The sequence below is a fragment of the Schistocerca nitens genome, chromosome 6 (genome assembly GCF_023898315.1).
Source record: "Schistocerca nitens isolate TAMUIC-IGC-003100 chromosome 6, iqSchNite1.1, whole genome shotgun sequence".
Taxonomy (NCBI): domain Eukaryota; kingdom Metazoa; phylum Arthropoda; class Insecta; order Orthoptera; family Acrididae; genus Schistocerca; species Schistocerca nitens.
In genome coordinates this window covers 452,311,247-452,324,256 of record NC_064619.1, presented here as the reverse complement: position 1 = coordinate 452,324,256, position 13,010 = coordinate 452,311,247, and the positions used below count along the sequence as shown (strand labels likewise).

At 37.6% G+C, this 13,010-nt stretch overlaps 1 protein-coding gene across 3 annotated transcripts in view; it reads right to left on the bottom strand.

The window, feature by feature from the left end:
- LOC126262425 (E3 ubiquitin-protein ligase Topors) overlaps positions 1–13,010 on the bottom strand; it is an 82,295-nt gene that overhangs the window by 32,603 nt on the left and 36,682 nt on the right. For all 3 annotated transcript variants that reach the window (XM_049959062.1, XM_049959061.1, XM_049959063.1), the window contains exon 4: positions 2,042–2,232. In XM_049959062.1, coding sequence (XP_049815019.1) covers positions 2,042–2,232 — 191 coding nt within the window. The remainder of the gene's footprint in view (positions 1–2,041; positions 2,233–13,010) is intronic.

Genomic DNA, 13,010 nt, shown 5'->3' with positions numbered 1-13,010 from the left:
CACACACATAGTACTATGTGTTTTAGAATCCATTGTGATACTTAAAGCCACAGTGGTGGAACACCGCCGAATGATATTAAAATTATTTCAATAAAACATTCTAGATAACATGTAACTTGTATATACTTCATTTGGTGATCAGTTTCAGTCTTTTATCAAACAACTTTTTACTCATTGGTGACAGCAGGAGCTGGTAATGTGGAGCAGACCACTCAGGAGGCACGTTGAACAGCCTGCTGTCACCTAGGGGTAAAAAATGGCCCACTAAAAGACCAAAACCAATAACCAGACAAATTACAATGTACTCCTGATTATTGATGTGTGGATTATTCAGTTTGCAGATTATTCGTGCATCTAAAAAATATGTGCAATATTTTTCTCTGCAAAGGAGCAATAAACAACCCACCATGTGATAACAACTGCCATTTCCATTGTTGAAATGACAGCCCGGTGAGAACAGATTACCATTTACATTGCATCTATCAGCCTTTTCCATATAAATAAAAAACAAACTCAGTTTTCTGATGTTAGTCAGCATTTTCAATTAAGCAAGTTAAAAGGAATGTGTAAAAGAGATGATCAAGAAAGGAAAGAAACAAAAGTTGACATTAAAACAAAAATTAGAATTACTGAAAGATTTGAGAAGGGGGAAACTGCTGCAAAATTAAGAGCTGATTACGGTACTGGAATGCAGACTTGTTTGGCACATTAAAAAGAACAAGCAGAAAATAAAGGCTTTTGTCAAGAAATGAAATTCTAGTTCTGGACCATCTGGACTGAAAAAACATGGAAAGATCTAAATCTGATGAATTAGATGCTGCTCTTTTGCAATGGTTTAGCCACAAATGAGCAGAAGAGTTCTGTTTCAGGTGTGATGTGTATTGAAAAAGCTACATATTTTCATGAAGCTCTAGAGTTAGATGGAGAATTTAATGCCTCATCTGGACACTGAAACAATTTCAATACATTTTCATTGATCAATGTTTTCCTAAGGACTATGTTCCAAAAAGTTCTTATTACTGAGTGAAACTCATGTTCATAAATTAGTCATGGCTGAAGCCAGTATACTGTGAATAACATGCTTCAGTTTCACACAATGTCAGCCATAAGAGGAGCTGGCCACATAAATATTTGCATATAGTTCTTACAACACTTTGAACAAACAATAATTTCCTTGAAAGACTTCGCTGGGCAGGGACATCTGACACATGCTGCCATCAACGGATACGAAGTAGACAACACCGCAAATTGTGCTCTTCTCATACTCTCAAAAGAGGTCATTTCAAATTGACTAACCTCCAAGTAACATAAAATTCTCTTTTCAGAAGGCAGAGATTACATTACTACATGCAAAGCGGTAGTGTTGTTCACAATTCATCACTCTAAGATCTCCTAGAAACATATGCAACAAGTCAAAAAATTTGAGATGAGGTTTTATGATATAGGCATACCCTATATTCTCTTACTTAACTTTTAACCATTAACAGCTTTTAATTTGACTATGTACTTAGACTTACCGGAAACAATGCCGCCCCCCCCCCCCCCCCCCCCCACCCCACACACACACTTCTATCATTTCCACACATCTAGAGGTAAAATAAAAGCATAATCTACGATCACAAACGAAAACAGTGCACAAGTGGTCAAGTAGAAATCTGTCTCCCCCCCCCCCCCCCCTCACAAAAAGAATTGAAACATATTTTAAAACCACAGGGCTTCCCTGGAGCATTCTTTGTAAGGCAAAGAACTGAAGAGGTTGACAGAAGTACTAGGCCACAAGAGCTTCATTTTGAGTTATTGTACATTATATATTGGTTAAATTCAAAGACAAGAAAGTAAATGCAGTTAGACAAAACAATATACTTAGTAGACAGTTCTTTCTAATGGTACAAATAGAACTAGTAGTTACTGACAACCCTGATCAGACTAGTGACAGTGAAAGTGAGGGTTAGCAGTGACAGTGAAAGTGAGGGTTAGCACTTTCTTCTATTGACCCCTTCTGTTGTCTACATGAGCATGCTCTAATGTTACTTTATCTCACCTGTATCGAAATCTTGGCATGTCGCGCAGTGTCCAATGGTATGAAGCAGTGACTGATACAGTGGTTGTAGCAGTGGGTGCTGCAGCAGTTTCATTTGGTAATAAATCGTACTGATCATAGTCCTCAATAGATCTGACATTGTGTATTATGGACTGGAAACTTTGTTTGCATAGAGGGCATTCTGCCTTTACCTGAAATTACAGTGTCTTATCAAAATAGAGAAATTAACACATAGTACTTACATTCACCTATTTTTTGCAGTTGCTGTTCTTGGTAATCACTACAACAAAATTTTCCACAATTAGTCACGTTCATTATCTGAAATTTTCTCAGGTTGTGTCCAGAAAAGTAAAACAAACAAAATTAAAATACAGAAACCCTGAACCTCAGCAAAACCTTTAACCCTAGCTACATAACGATCAACAAATTTCTCTAAGTGCAAAGCAATAATCACATGCCATAGAGAGTGTTACAAAGACAAATGGTAAGGTGGATAATAAACAATAATATATGTCTACAAATAATATAAAACAATAATGATTATGATAAGCTTATCAATCTGTGATCCCCATTCACAGCTATTAATAATTAATTTAAATAAAATTTTCTCTCGCTATAACGTATGTAGCTAAGGCTGCTGGTTGGTATTTGACTATGGATAATTATAGCCAGATGGCATAGAATGGGATTACCAGCCTTGAATTATATGGGTCATACTACCAATAAAAACTTTACGAGACCATACACCACACGTGCAGTGCAACGTCTTTTAACCCTGCTGCTCAGATATTTCCATATGTCACGTTTTAATCAGCTGGGTAAATTCATCACATGCTTATCCATTTGACGCCTGTACAAAGTAGGTAGTAGTTACAGTACAAAAAAATCAGCCCTTGATACAGTCACTTTTATTGAAGGGTAGCAGTTTTGAAAGATTAACCACTGATCTTCAATCATTTGACTATGGACAGTTTCAGCCACATGGAACTGGATGTTGCACAGCACACACCACATAGGGTTCATAATCCTCTCACTCTAGCCACAGTTCTTTAACTGGAGACTGATAATCCATACTACGCCGTATGGATGTAACTGCCCACAGTAACGCGCTTGAAGATGGAGGATTATTCTTAAATTTGTAGCCTAAGTAAAAGACAGAGAGAAATTTTATTTGCAGTAACTAGCACACACTCCACTGCAGAATGGAAATTCATTCTGGAATAAATGTTGGGTTTCAAACAAATACTTAAAAGGAGGTCACAATCATGTAACAAGTAGAAACTTGCAAAACAAACGTCTGTCTTTCATAAGCCATCTGTGTGAATCATATGACCGGCATAAATGGGAATTTCCTTCCCAAACCAAAATGTTTCCTTGTAGCATCACCTACTGATTATTTACTACTGCACCCTTTGTAAACCTCTAGTCATTATTAGTGCATCTTGATGATCTGACTCATCTGCTCCTCCTTTCTAACCTGTAATTCTTTCCTCCTTGAGGAAGTCACTACAAGTGTCACGAACTACGTAAAGTTTCCATTGGAAAGTATACGGATTTTAGGCTCACGATGATAAGAATTAGCCAACTATTCTGCCTTCTCGGAATTTTAGTCTTGCCAACTGACTTCTCCTTTTGATACTGTTACATTTTAATACTTTTTGGACAGGGAAAAACAAACTTGCAAAGTGTGGTTTAGGAATGAGAGTAAATGCAACAAAGAGGAAGGCAACCAAGTAGATGAAGACTTACCACTGACTTGCATACTGTTATTACCATACATATGGAAGGGTGCCTCATCAGTCGGCAACAACATACAATTTTCAGGCAACAAAATATTCTACTTTGAACAAAATCATGTTCATGGAGTTGTTCAACAATTTCCATTTTATAGTGAACTAGAAGCCAAAGCCAGAGCTTGACACTTAGTGGAGCAGTGATGACTTCCATATTCTTAATATTTTTTAGAGTCCAAAATGTAGAGGACCATCAGTCATTGCGTTGATCTGAAGGAGAGTTTGTTAGCATACTTTCACTCAGTACTGTCTGGGTCAACAGGGTACATTTCATTCAGGACTACAAGGAACTCTGCATCATCAGTCATCAACATTTTAATTCGCTTGTGAAACTGAGCAGACAATGGCATATCACAGTTTGGGTGCATCTTTTAAGATGAAAGTTTGTGACACTGTTTACAGATAAGACCATGGAATGAATATAAAATGTAATGAGGTTGGTTAAAATGGCTCTGAGCACTATGGGACTTAACATCTATGGCCATCAGTCCCCTAGAACTTAGAACTACTTAAACCTAACTAACCTAAGGACAGCACACAACACCCAGTCATCACGAGGCAGAGAAAATCCATGACCCCGCCGGGAATCGAACCCGGGAACCTGGGCGTGGGAAGCGAGAACGCTACCGCACGACCACGAGCTGCGGAAATGTAATGAGGCTTTAATACAAAGCCAAAAGCATGTATTTTTTTTTTTTTAGTATTTGTTTTTCTTCAGTTATAAAACTACATGTTACTCCTTGCCGCTTGAAATCCAAATTTTTTGGGTTTTTTCAGAAAAAGAGGCACTTCAGACAACATTTTGCGTTTCGTTCAGTGTTCAGATTTTGCTTCAATGAATACACTTTTCAAAACATTGTATTTTTAAAACGAATTTTTAGCACAACAGCAAAAAAGCAAATTCAGATATGAACATATTTTTTTTACTTTGAATTAAATAAAGAATCAGTACACAAAACCATTCAAAGTTTATTACTGAATTTCTATCTATGTAACTATTTTAAACATATACTTTTAAGTACCATATTATAAAGCAACTTTAACATAATGATTATATAAAATAGAATGCTAACTGCCACTCAGTGGGAATACTCTTCACATAATGTTTGACAGATAATCAGTATCGGATAAGTTAATGGTTATACATACAATCAGTTGCTTAGTGTGAAAGTTTTATGAAACAATAAATTTGTTCAACGGCAGCTGCAATATGGGCAAACAAGACACATGCTACAATCAGCTGCAGTTCTTGCAAGTGGAAACTAAGTGAAGTGGCACAGTGATTGGCACACTGAACTTGCATTCCGAAGGATTAAGTTTAAATCCGCATCCAACCATCCAGATTTAGATTCTCAATGATTTCCCTAAGTCATTCCAAGTCAATGCTGGGATGGTTCCTTTGAGACGGGCATGGCTAAATTCCTTCTCCATCCATTCATAATCCGAGATTGTGCTCCATCCCTAATGACCTTGGTGTTGATGCAACATTAAACTCTTTCATTTCCTTCCTGCCTTCACAACCAGGACGAACTGACAGTGGTAGGGACAAAGGATCCATATTGTGGTGTCACCGCCAGACACCACACTTGCTAGGTGATAGCATTTAAATCGGCTGCGGTCCATTAGTAGTTATAACATGTACCGTCAAGAGAGATGTTCTACAAATGTGGATTAAAGTTAAGTATTCCAGAAGCTACGTACTTTTCTTTATAGCATTCATTACGTATCCTGTTTCAGACCTCACGCCAGCCTGCGTGAGTTTAAGCGCGTGCCTTTCGGCTTCCTCTCATTGTGTCTAGGCTGTCTTGTCTAGACACAACACATATAGCTATCAATACTGCTGCAAACAACAAAAACACTCATTCGTTTCATTTTTGGCATTGAGCACAAATGATAAATAACTGAATGAGAATCTATCTTCCATTAGTTTTGAACAGCTTTCTATCTGTAATGCTTATACGTGTAATTTCAGTCAACTTATCCTCCCAGCATTTTTTGTTTTCAATTTATTTTCAGTATTTATTCATTCACTGTTGGCAACAACTGTATGCATCGCTGGCATAACAACTTGGATGATATTTTTCCCGCCTCCATCACTGGCTTAACCAGTGCAATCAGATTTGGAAAGACTAATTTGTGTATCTTGATTTAAATTTTATTTGTTGATGTAAATCTCAAATGAAATTAGCTTTCAGACTTCCCGACCTTTCAGCAATTTCAATCCTGGAAGCAAAAATTATAAAGCTGTTACAAATTTTCAACTGCTGTTCTACAACTAACAAACACACTTATACCTATAATAGTAACATACTTTTTTATTAGATTATAAAACTAAATGAATCATGGCACAGCACACACATGTATTACGTACAAAAATTCCAAAATATAACCTTGTCTTTAAAAAGTATAAGAAAGGATAGGTTACGCAATCTGAATACATTTAAAATTTGAAATGTTTGTACTAAGCAGCAAGCTATGAAAGAGGAGAAAGCATTCACTATTTGACGCTGACTGGACACTCATTTTGTTTTATATCGACCATAAGCTGTTATTCTTTCACATGTATAATGTGTTAATCCATATTTTTTATTTTATGTGTAACACACTTCTTGCACAGTGTCTTATTGCACTGAATATCAGCAAACTGTGTAACAAGCAATGAACATAAATGTCAGAACACTGACTGATACACACACAACTGATTCCCTTTATCACCACACAACTGGACAAAGTCTAAGGATCACGGCAAACTTTGCTCTCCTCACCAAAAATCAGTAAAGGCATTCCAAAGAAATAAGCACAAGTAATAATTACAACAGCTGTGTAACTAAATCATCATTTCAGTTCCCAACAAACAACAAGGGTAATTAACATTAAAGCAAAATATTACCCCTAATTGCAAACATTACCTGTCAATTGGTCTACTAAAAGTGTGCAGAGATGAAAATTGCCTTATGCCATCTGGCTTTAAAAAAAGAGACTATAGTTTTTCAAGAAAGCTAGTTTGACAAATTGTGAAAATATACTTGAAAACATTACTGCTCAGCAGATACCACACAGTTCTTACTGGTTGGCTAGTTAGTGAGCCACAATAAAGTGCGGGTGGGCGGATGGGAGGGGCTGCGCGCGTGCGCACCCCCACCCTTCTACCCACACACACTTCTTTAAGAGAGTATAACATTGCAAAGATATGGGTATGGCTTGCAATACATCATAATCCTGTTACTGGAAGATATGCCATTTCAAGATACACATCCAACATTGGAGAACCTACAATTGATAGTTTTCTTCAGGTGTTGATAGCAAAGACAGCATCAAACAGACTTGCATCGAAAGAGCCAACTGAAAATCATTACCAAGGTCAGGAGTCAAAACTGGATTTCTTCCTTATCACGAGGCAATAACCTCACCATTTGGCTGGCCTGATCCACATTTTCAGTGTCACTGGAAGTTCCCTTCTCATGACAAACATTTATAAGCAAGATTCTTCCATCACAGGAAAGACCTTGGCTCATGTTTATCCAAAACAAAAACAGACTGGTTCGATGCAGCCTTTTGTGCTAGTCTACCCTGTACAAGTCTCTTCATCTTTGCAAAATGACTGCAGCCTACATCCATTTCAACCTACTTACTCAATTTGAGCCTTGGCCTCCTCCCTCCCTCTACTAGTTTAACTTCCAAACTTCCCTCCACTACCAAACTGGTGATCTCTTGATACCTCAGGAACTGTCCGAAACTGTTACTTATCACAATAACTACATCTTACATAAATCATTTATCTTCATATCATGCACAGGTAGACCACTGAAATGTTATATCCAGTTGACTTTACAATCTGGCAGCAAAATCAAGAAGAATACAATAAATTATTTTACTGGGAAGGCCCATTTGGTCACCTAATATAACAGTATCTTCATCAGCAATAATGTTTCAGACAGGGAGTTCACAGTCCTCTTATGAATCTCCCCCCCCCCCCCCCCCCCAAAAAAAAAAAAGAAAACCTCTTGCTGGAATTTCTATTTTGAATAAAACAGTAATATATTCAGCCATTTTAGTGATAGAAGAGCACATAGTCTAATGACTTACACTGAGCAATAGTATTTGTCTTCATTTCATGTGATTTTTTAAACACTTTATGCTTATATACAATAAACAAAGTACCATAAGTTATAAAAATTTGTAGGTAACAATGAGATAAAACGTACCCCTGAACTTACTAAGGTAATTCTTTTCACAAGGAAACCACTGAGTGGGAGGCAGCAAAAGGCCAATGATGTTTATGGCATTCAACGCCCCATACATTGTCTACCATGCAACAACTTTGGCTGCTAATGGCAACAGGGGGTGGAACTCGAGGTATCCAATGGTGAGCACAGCATGAGTTTACACAATGTAGTCGAACTGCGTAGTCACCAACTAACTTACAACAGTGCTACAGGTGTCGATACAAAGCGGAGCAATGGCAATGGCAATGATAAACAAAGCAAACATTGCATTGCAATATACCTACAACAACACTTGCCAAAGTTTATATTTCATCATAGAGGAATCCAAGGAATTTCAGAGTGTGAGAAAGAAATGGTAGATGAAACATTTGTGTTTCTGCAAGGCGAGTCGGTGGAATGTGTTGTGTATTATAAGCTCGACTGTGTGGACAATGTATGTGAGGAATACAATGACGACAATATATGCTTTACAAGTGAAAGCTATACTGAAACCCGTACTGAGCCATGTAGTTCATCATCCTTTTAGAACAGGGAGCAACAAATCCTGTCTCTGGTGAAACATAATAAAGAGCAATTTTTGTCGAAGGAGATGACACTAAAGATAACTAGTAGCGCATAAGAGAAACTATGGATATTCAAGGAAGGACACAGCAAACTGGTTACAAAAACAGGTGTTTGCACAGGATGCTCATTACAATTTACAGGATGTGCATGATAGTGATCTATTACATTATGCACATCAAACTGTGCATGACATAGATTATAGTGATTTCACAGGAAGCAGTGAATGTTTGCTTAACTTCAAACAGTGCTACAGTATTGGAGGACGTAAGATAACTAATTTCAAACAAAGCGTCAACTTAATGATGCACAGCAAACTGCAGAATCAGCCTGAAAATTTGTAGAAGAGATAAACAAACTTAGGAACTTGTTTTCATCTCAGACCAATCAGAATTTGAAGTGGAAGTGCATATGAAAGAAACCTTGGAAATTAGAGGTACCAAGAGAGTGGCATCAAGATCAACTAATATAAATACCTTAACACACTTGTATACAATTATGCTGATTGTTAATCTGCATGGTAAATTGACTGGAAAGTTATTCATTGCACTGTGACAAGTTGAAGGTGCTCTGCCACCTATGATTCTCTCTTGTGTACAAGCAGGAGTGGGAAAACGGGCATAAGAGAACTAACATTAATGTACAAGCACTGTTTTTGGCCAATAGCTGGTCAAAAGAACTTGCTTTGGCTTAATTCCTGGTCCTTGTATAAAAGTCATACTCCTTAAGAGCAAACTATCTGTCCTGAAAAACGTATGACATTGCAATTCATACCACCTACACAAATTCAGCCTCTGGGTGTTTGTTTTTTCCATGCCTATAAAACATATTATCGCACTATACGAAGCGATGCATTACAGGATAGCCAATTTCACAATAAGCTTCGCGACAGACTGTTTAGCATTCGGTTCCATGCCCTCACATTCCATTAGTTCTCATCACCCTGTTACTCTAATGTGATTCCACATGCATTCTTTCAGAATTGATTACCTAGCTGAATGTCCTGTACAGTTTGTAACTGCAAAGAAGGTCACCTTCGATCTTGATGGTGCAAACATTTGTGATCACTGTGGTGCACCATTTTTCCCCTCTGTGTTCACGGTGCAAGTTAATGGTTTGTTTTGAACATTTCTTGAATGTTGACAATGTCAATTTTTTGCATACATGCCACTGAAGGTTGAGCTCTGCACCTCCCACACTTTTTCTGTGCCCTCCAGGTGCACATTGTGAGTCATTAGCAGCTAATATTTTTCCTGTCAGAATTGTTAACACAATACTTTCAAACGAGCCTTACTAAAGACTGAACTTGCAACCTGGCACTCAAGGAGTTCCTTGTCAATATTCATCAAAGTGTTTTCTCAGAACACCTAAGCACTTCTTCCCAGTATCTATTCCTCAAATATAGATCTTTTGTAGTCATTGGATGACAAGCCTCGTGTAATAAGTATGTTCTGGATCTACAAAATTACCTACTTCATGCCAAAATTACCAATGTTTGAAATGAGACTGACAATATGTGCTTCAGTTGCTGTGCATATAATTTAATACCAGTGAGACAGGAATCCAAAAACAAACTTGGTTTGCCACAGCATCTCAACAGACCAGTTTAGATTACAAAGTAGGCAAAACAAATGCCTTAGAACATGTGCCAGCAATGAATTACAGTATGTAGATGACTGGAAAATAAATACTCTGCACATAGGTGCATAACATACTAAAGATGTACTCGACTTTGGAATTTTATGGGAAATAGCAGTTCACCATCCAACAAAAACAGGCTGGGAACAGAACTAGTTTTACACATGCTAGTTGTCTTCCAAGATCCCCAGGACAAACGGCATCAAAACTCTGATGACCTTAGCAAAAGCTTAGCAGATAGGTTACATTACTTTAGTAACTGAATCTTCTATAAATTATTTCCGCTGTAGTCATCTGGCTGCAAAGTATATCATATTTTGTACATACAATGTGTGTGAACAGCTGCTGGGATGTAACATTTGACAATAATTTATCTTTTACCACTCACTGCTTCTGCTTCCTCCTGTTGCTCTAAATGGACATTGCACACATATGAAGAAAGGGAAGAGGCTATGATCTGGCACTGTGTGTATTTGAAAACTAGTGACATGGCTGTTCACTGTATTCTACTGAATGAAGTGTATTTTTAAAAAAAATCTAGTTAAGTGACACTGACTGTGTAACACCTTCGCGAGAAAATTTTTTGTAGCAGCTCAGCAAAGATAATTTTATTTGCTATTGTATTGGAATTGTGATCGACTGACTACATTTACTTTTTTTTATAACATAATTTTTGTGATTTAGAACCAAAAACTAAGGTGGTATACACACCACCACGGCATCTCTGTGAACTGTTAAACAATGGTGATAAATGGATTTTACACTTCCCTTTTACAAGCTCTGTATGTTGCTATTACACATAAAAAATAAAACAATGTTTTGTTTTTTTAATTTACTTTATTTACAAATATTTATCTTTCATGTTTACCAATGTTTTATATTAAATGTTAACAATTTGGTGCCTATAAACAAATAACATTTCTTTCCCAAACAAATATTCAAAAGAACATAACTTTTTTTTTTTTTTTTTAGTTTCCATAAACTGGAGGAGGTATTGAATAGAATTGGGGAGAAGAGGAGTTTGTGGCACAACTTGACCAGAAGAAGGGATCGCTTGGTAGGACATGTTCTGAGGCATCAAGGGATCACCAATTTAGTATTGGAGGGCAGCGTGGAGGGTAAAAATCATAGAGGGAGACCAAGAGATGAATAAACTAAGCAGATTCAGAGGGATGTAGGCTGCAGTAGGTACTGGGAGATGACGAAGCTTGCACAGGATAGAGTAGCATGTAGAGCTGCATCAAACCAGTCTCAGGACTGAAGACCACAAAAAAACTGGTGGAAGCATATTTCGATACACAGTGGTACTCTGCAGCTGCAGCACATGTATTTTGTTCTCATATTGAGCTTTTGTAGAACTGTCTGTATGTCTTTTCCAAACCTGGCATATGATTCACTTTTGCCAGTCAACCATGATCTAGTACAGAATTGTTTTTGGTTACAATGGTTACTGGACAGTCTATTTGTAGAGTACATGAAGCAACCTATTAATGGTTTTGTGAGTTACAATCGAAAGTGCTTGTCCTTTATTCGTTCTGTTCAATACGGTGGCATTAACAATAAATGTCTGGTAGGAAGCACAGAATCCAATGTCATAACTTACAAGAACATCGGCCTACTGCATGTTCTCCAAGTTAGTCCAAGTGATCTATGCCTGCCATTATATTATTATATGTTGCTACAGCTGTTGGAAAAGTAAAACTGATGGTAGTACCATTCTTGCTCTTCCTTGAGAGAAATGTAGTGTCTCTTGAGTTGTCTGAAGTTATCAAAATAGTGACAGGTTTGTTGACCATCCATTCTACAGCTGCATTAGCACTGGAACTGAAATTCTCCTCTTTTCAAGGTACATTTTTCTTTCATCACTGAAGGAAGTCCTTTCTGGTTTGCTCTCACAATGCCTACAGAATAGATACCAATGTCAACAGCATTTGCATTAGATTCAAAGTGGCAAAGAAGTTGTCAAATGTTACCATACCGTCACTATGGGTCAGTCTAATGACTACATGCTCTCAGAGTATTTTCTGCAAATCCATTGTCTGATTTTCCTGCATAAACATCAAATTTTGTGACATAGCCTGTCTGAGTCTGTTAAATAGCACACCTTGTATCTACATTTGATTGGCTTTAAAGGCATATATCAGTTGATGCTCATTCCTTGAAAGGTGTCATGCTTTCATTCACAGTCAGTGCCTTACTGGCAGTGTATAGCTTAAAATCTGCTGTTGAGAAAGGTTGTAAGAGGTACCCTCTTGGAGGATTTAGCCTATTGTCATTTATACATTTGCATATCATGGACTTCAATATATAAAGCTGACCTGGGGCAGATTCAAACTTCACTGTTGCCTTCGCTTGGCAATACAGCACTGTCCATACAGATATTCATACTAATCCAGGTCTGTAATTCGCATACAGATAAACTCCTCCAGTTATTTGTCACCTCAGTCTGATCAGACTGCTGTTTTTGTTTCAACTGCTCTGAACACAGATTTGTCTGCTGAACCACATGATCCAACATCTCAGTTGTAGATACAGAAATGAAGGAAGTAGTCTCTCTCTGCCTCTGGGCTGAGTATGGTTCTCCTTACATATCAATAGCAAGCAGTCAAAGACAGCAGTGTCACCTGACCAGTCCTCTTCTGCCAATGGCTCTTCTGTACTTTTGGTACCATCACTTGAAATCTCAATGTCCATAGCATAGGAACCGTTTGCACTACTTTTGATTTCAGATTGTGGAATCAAACATGGATC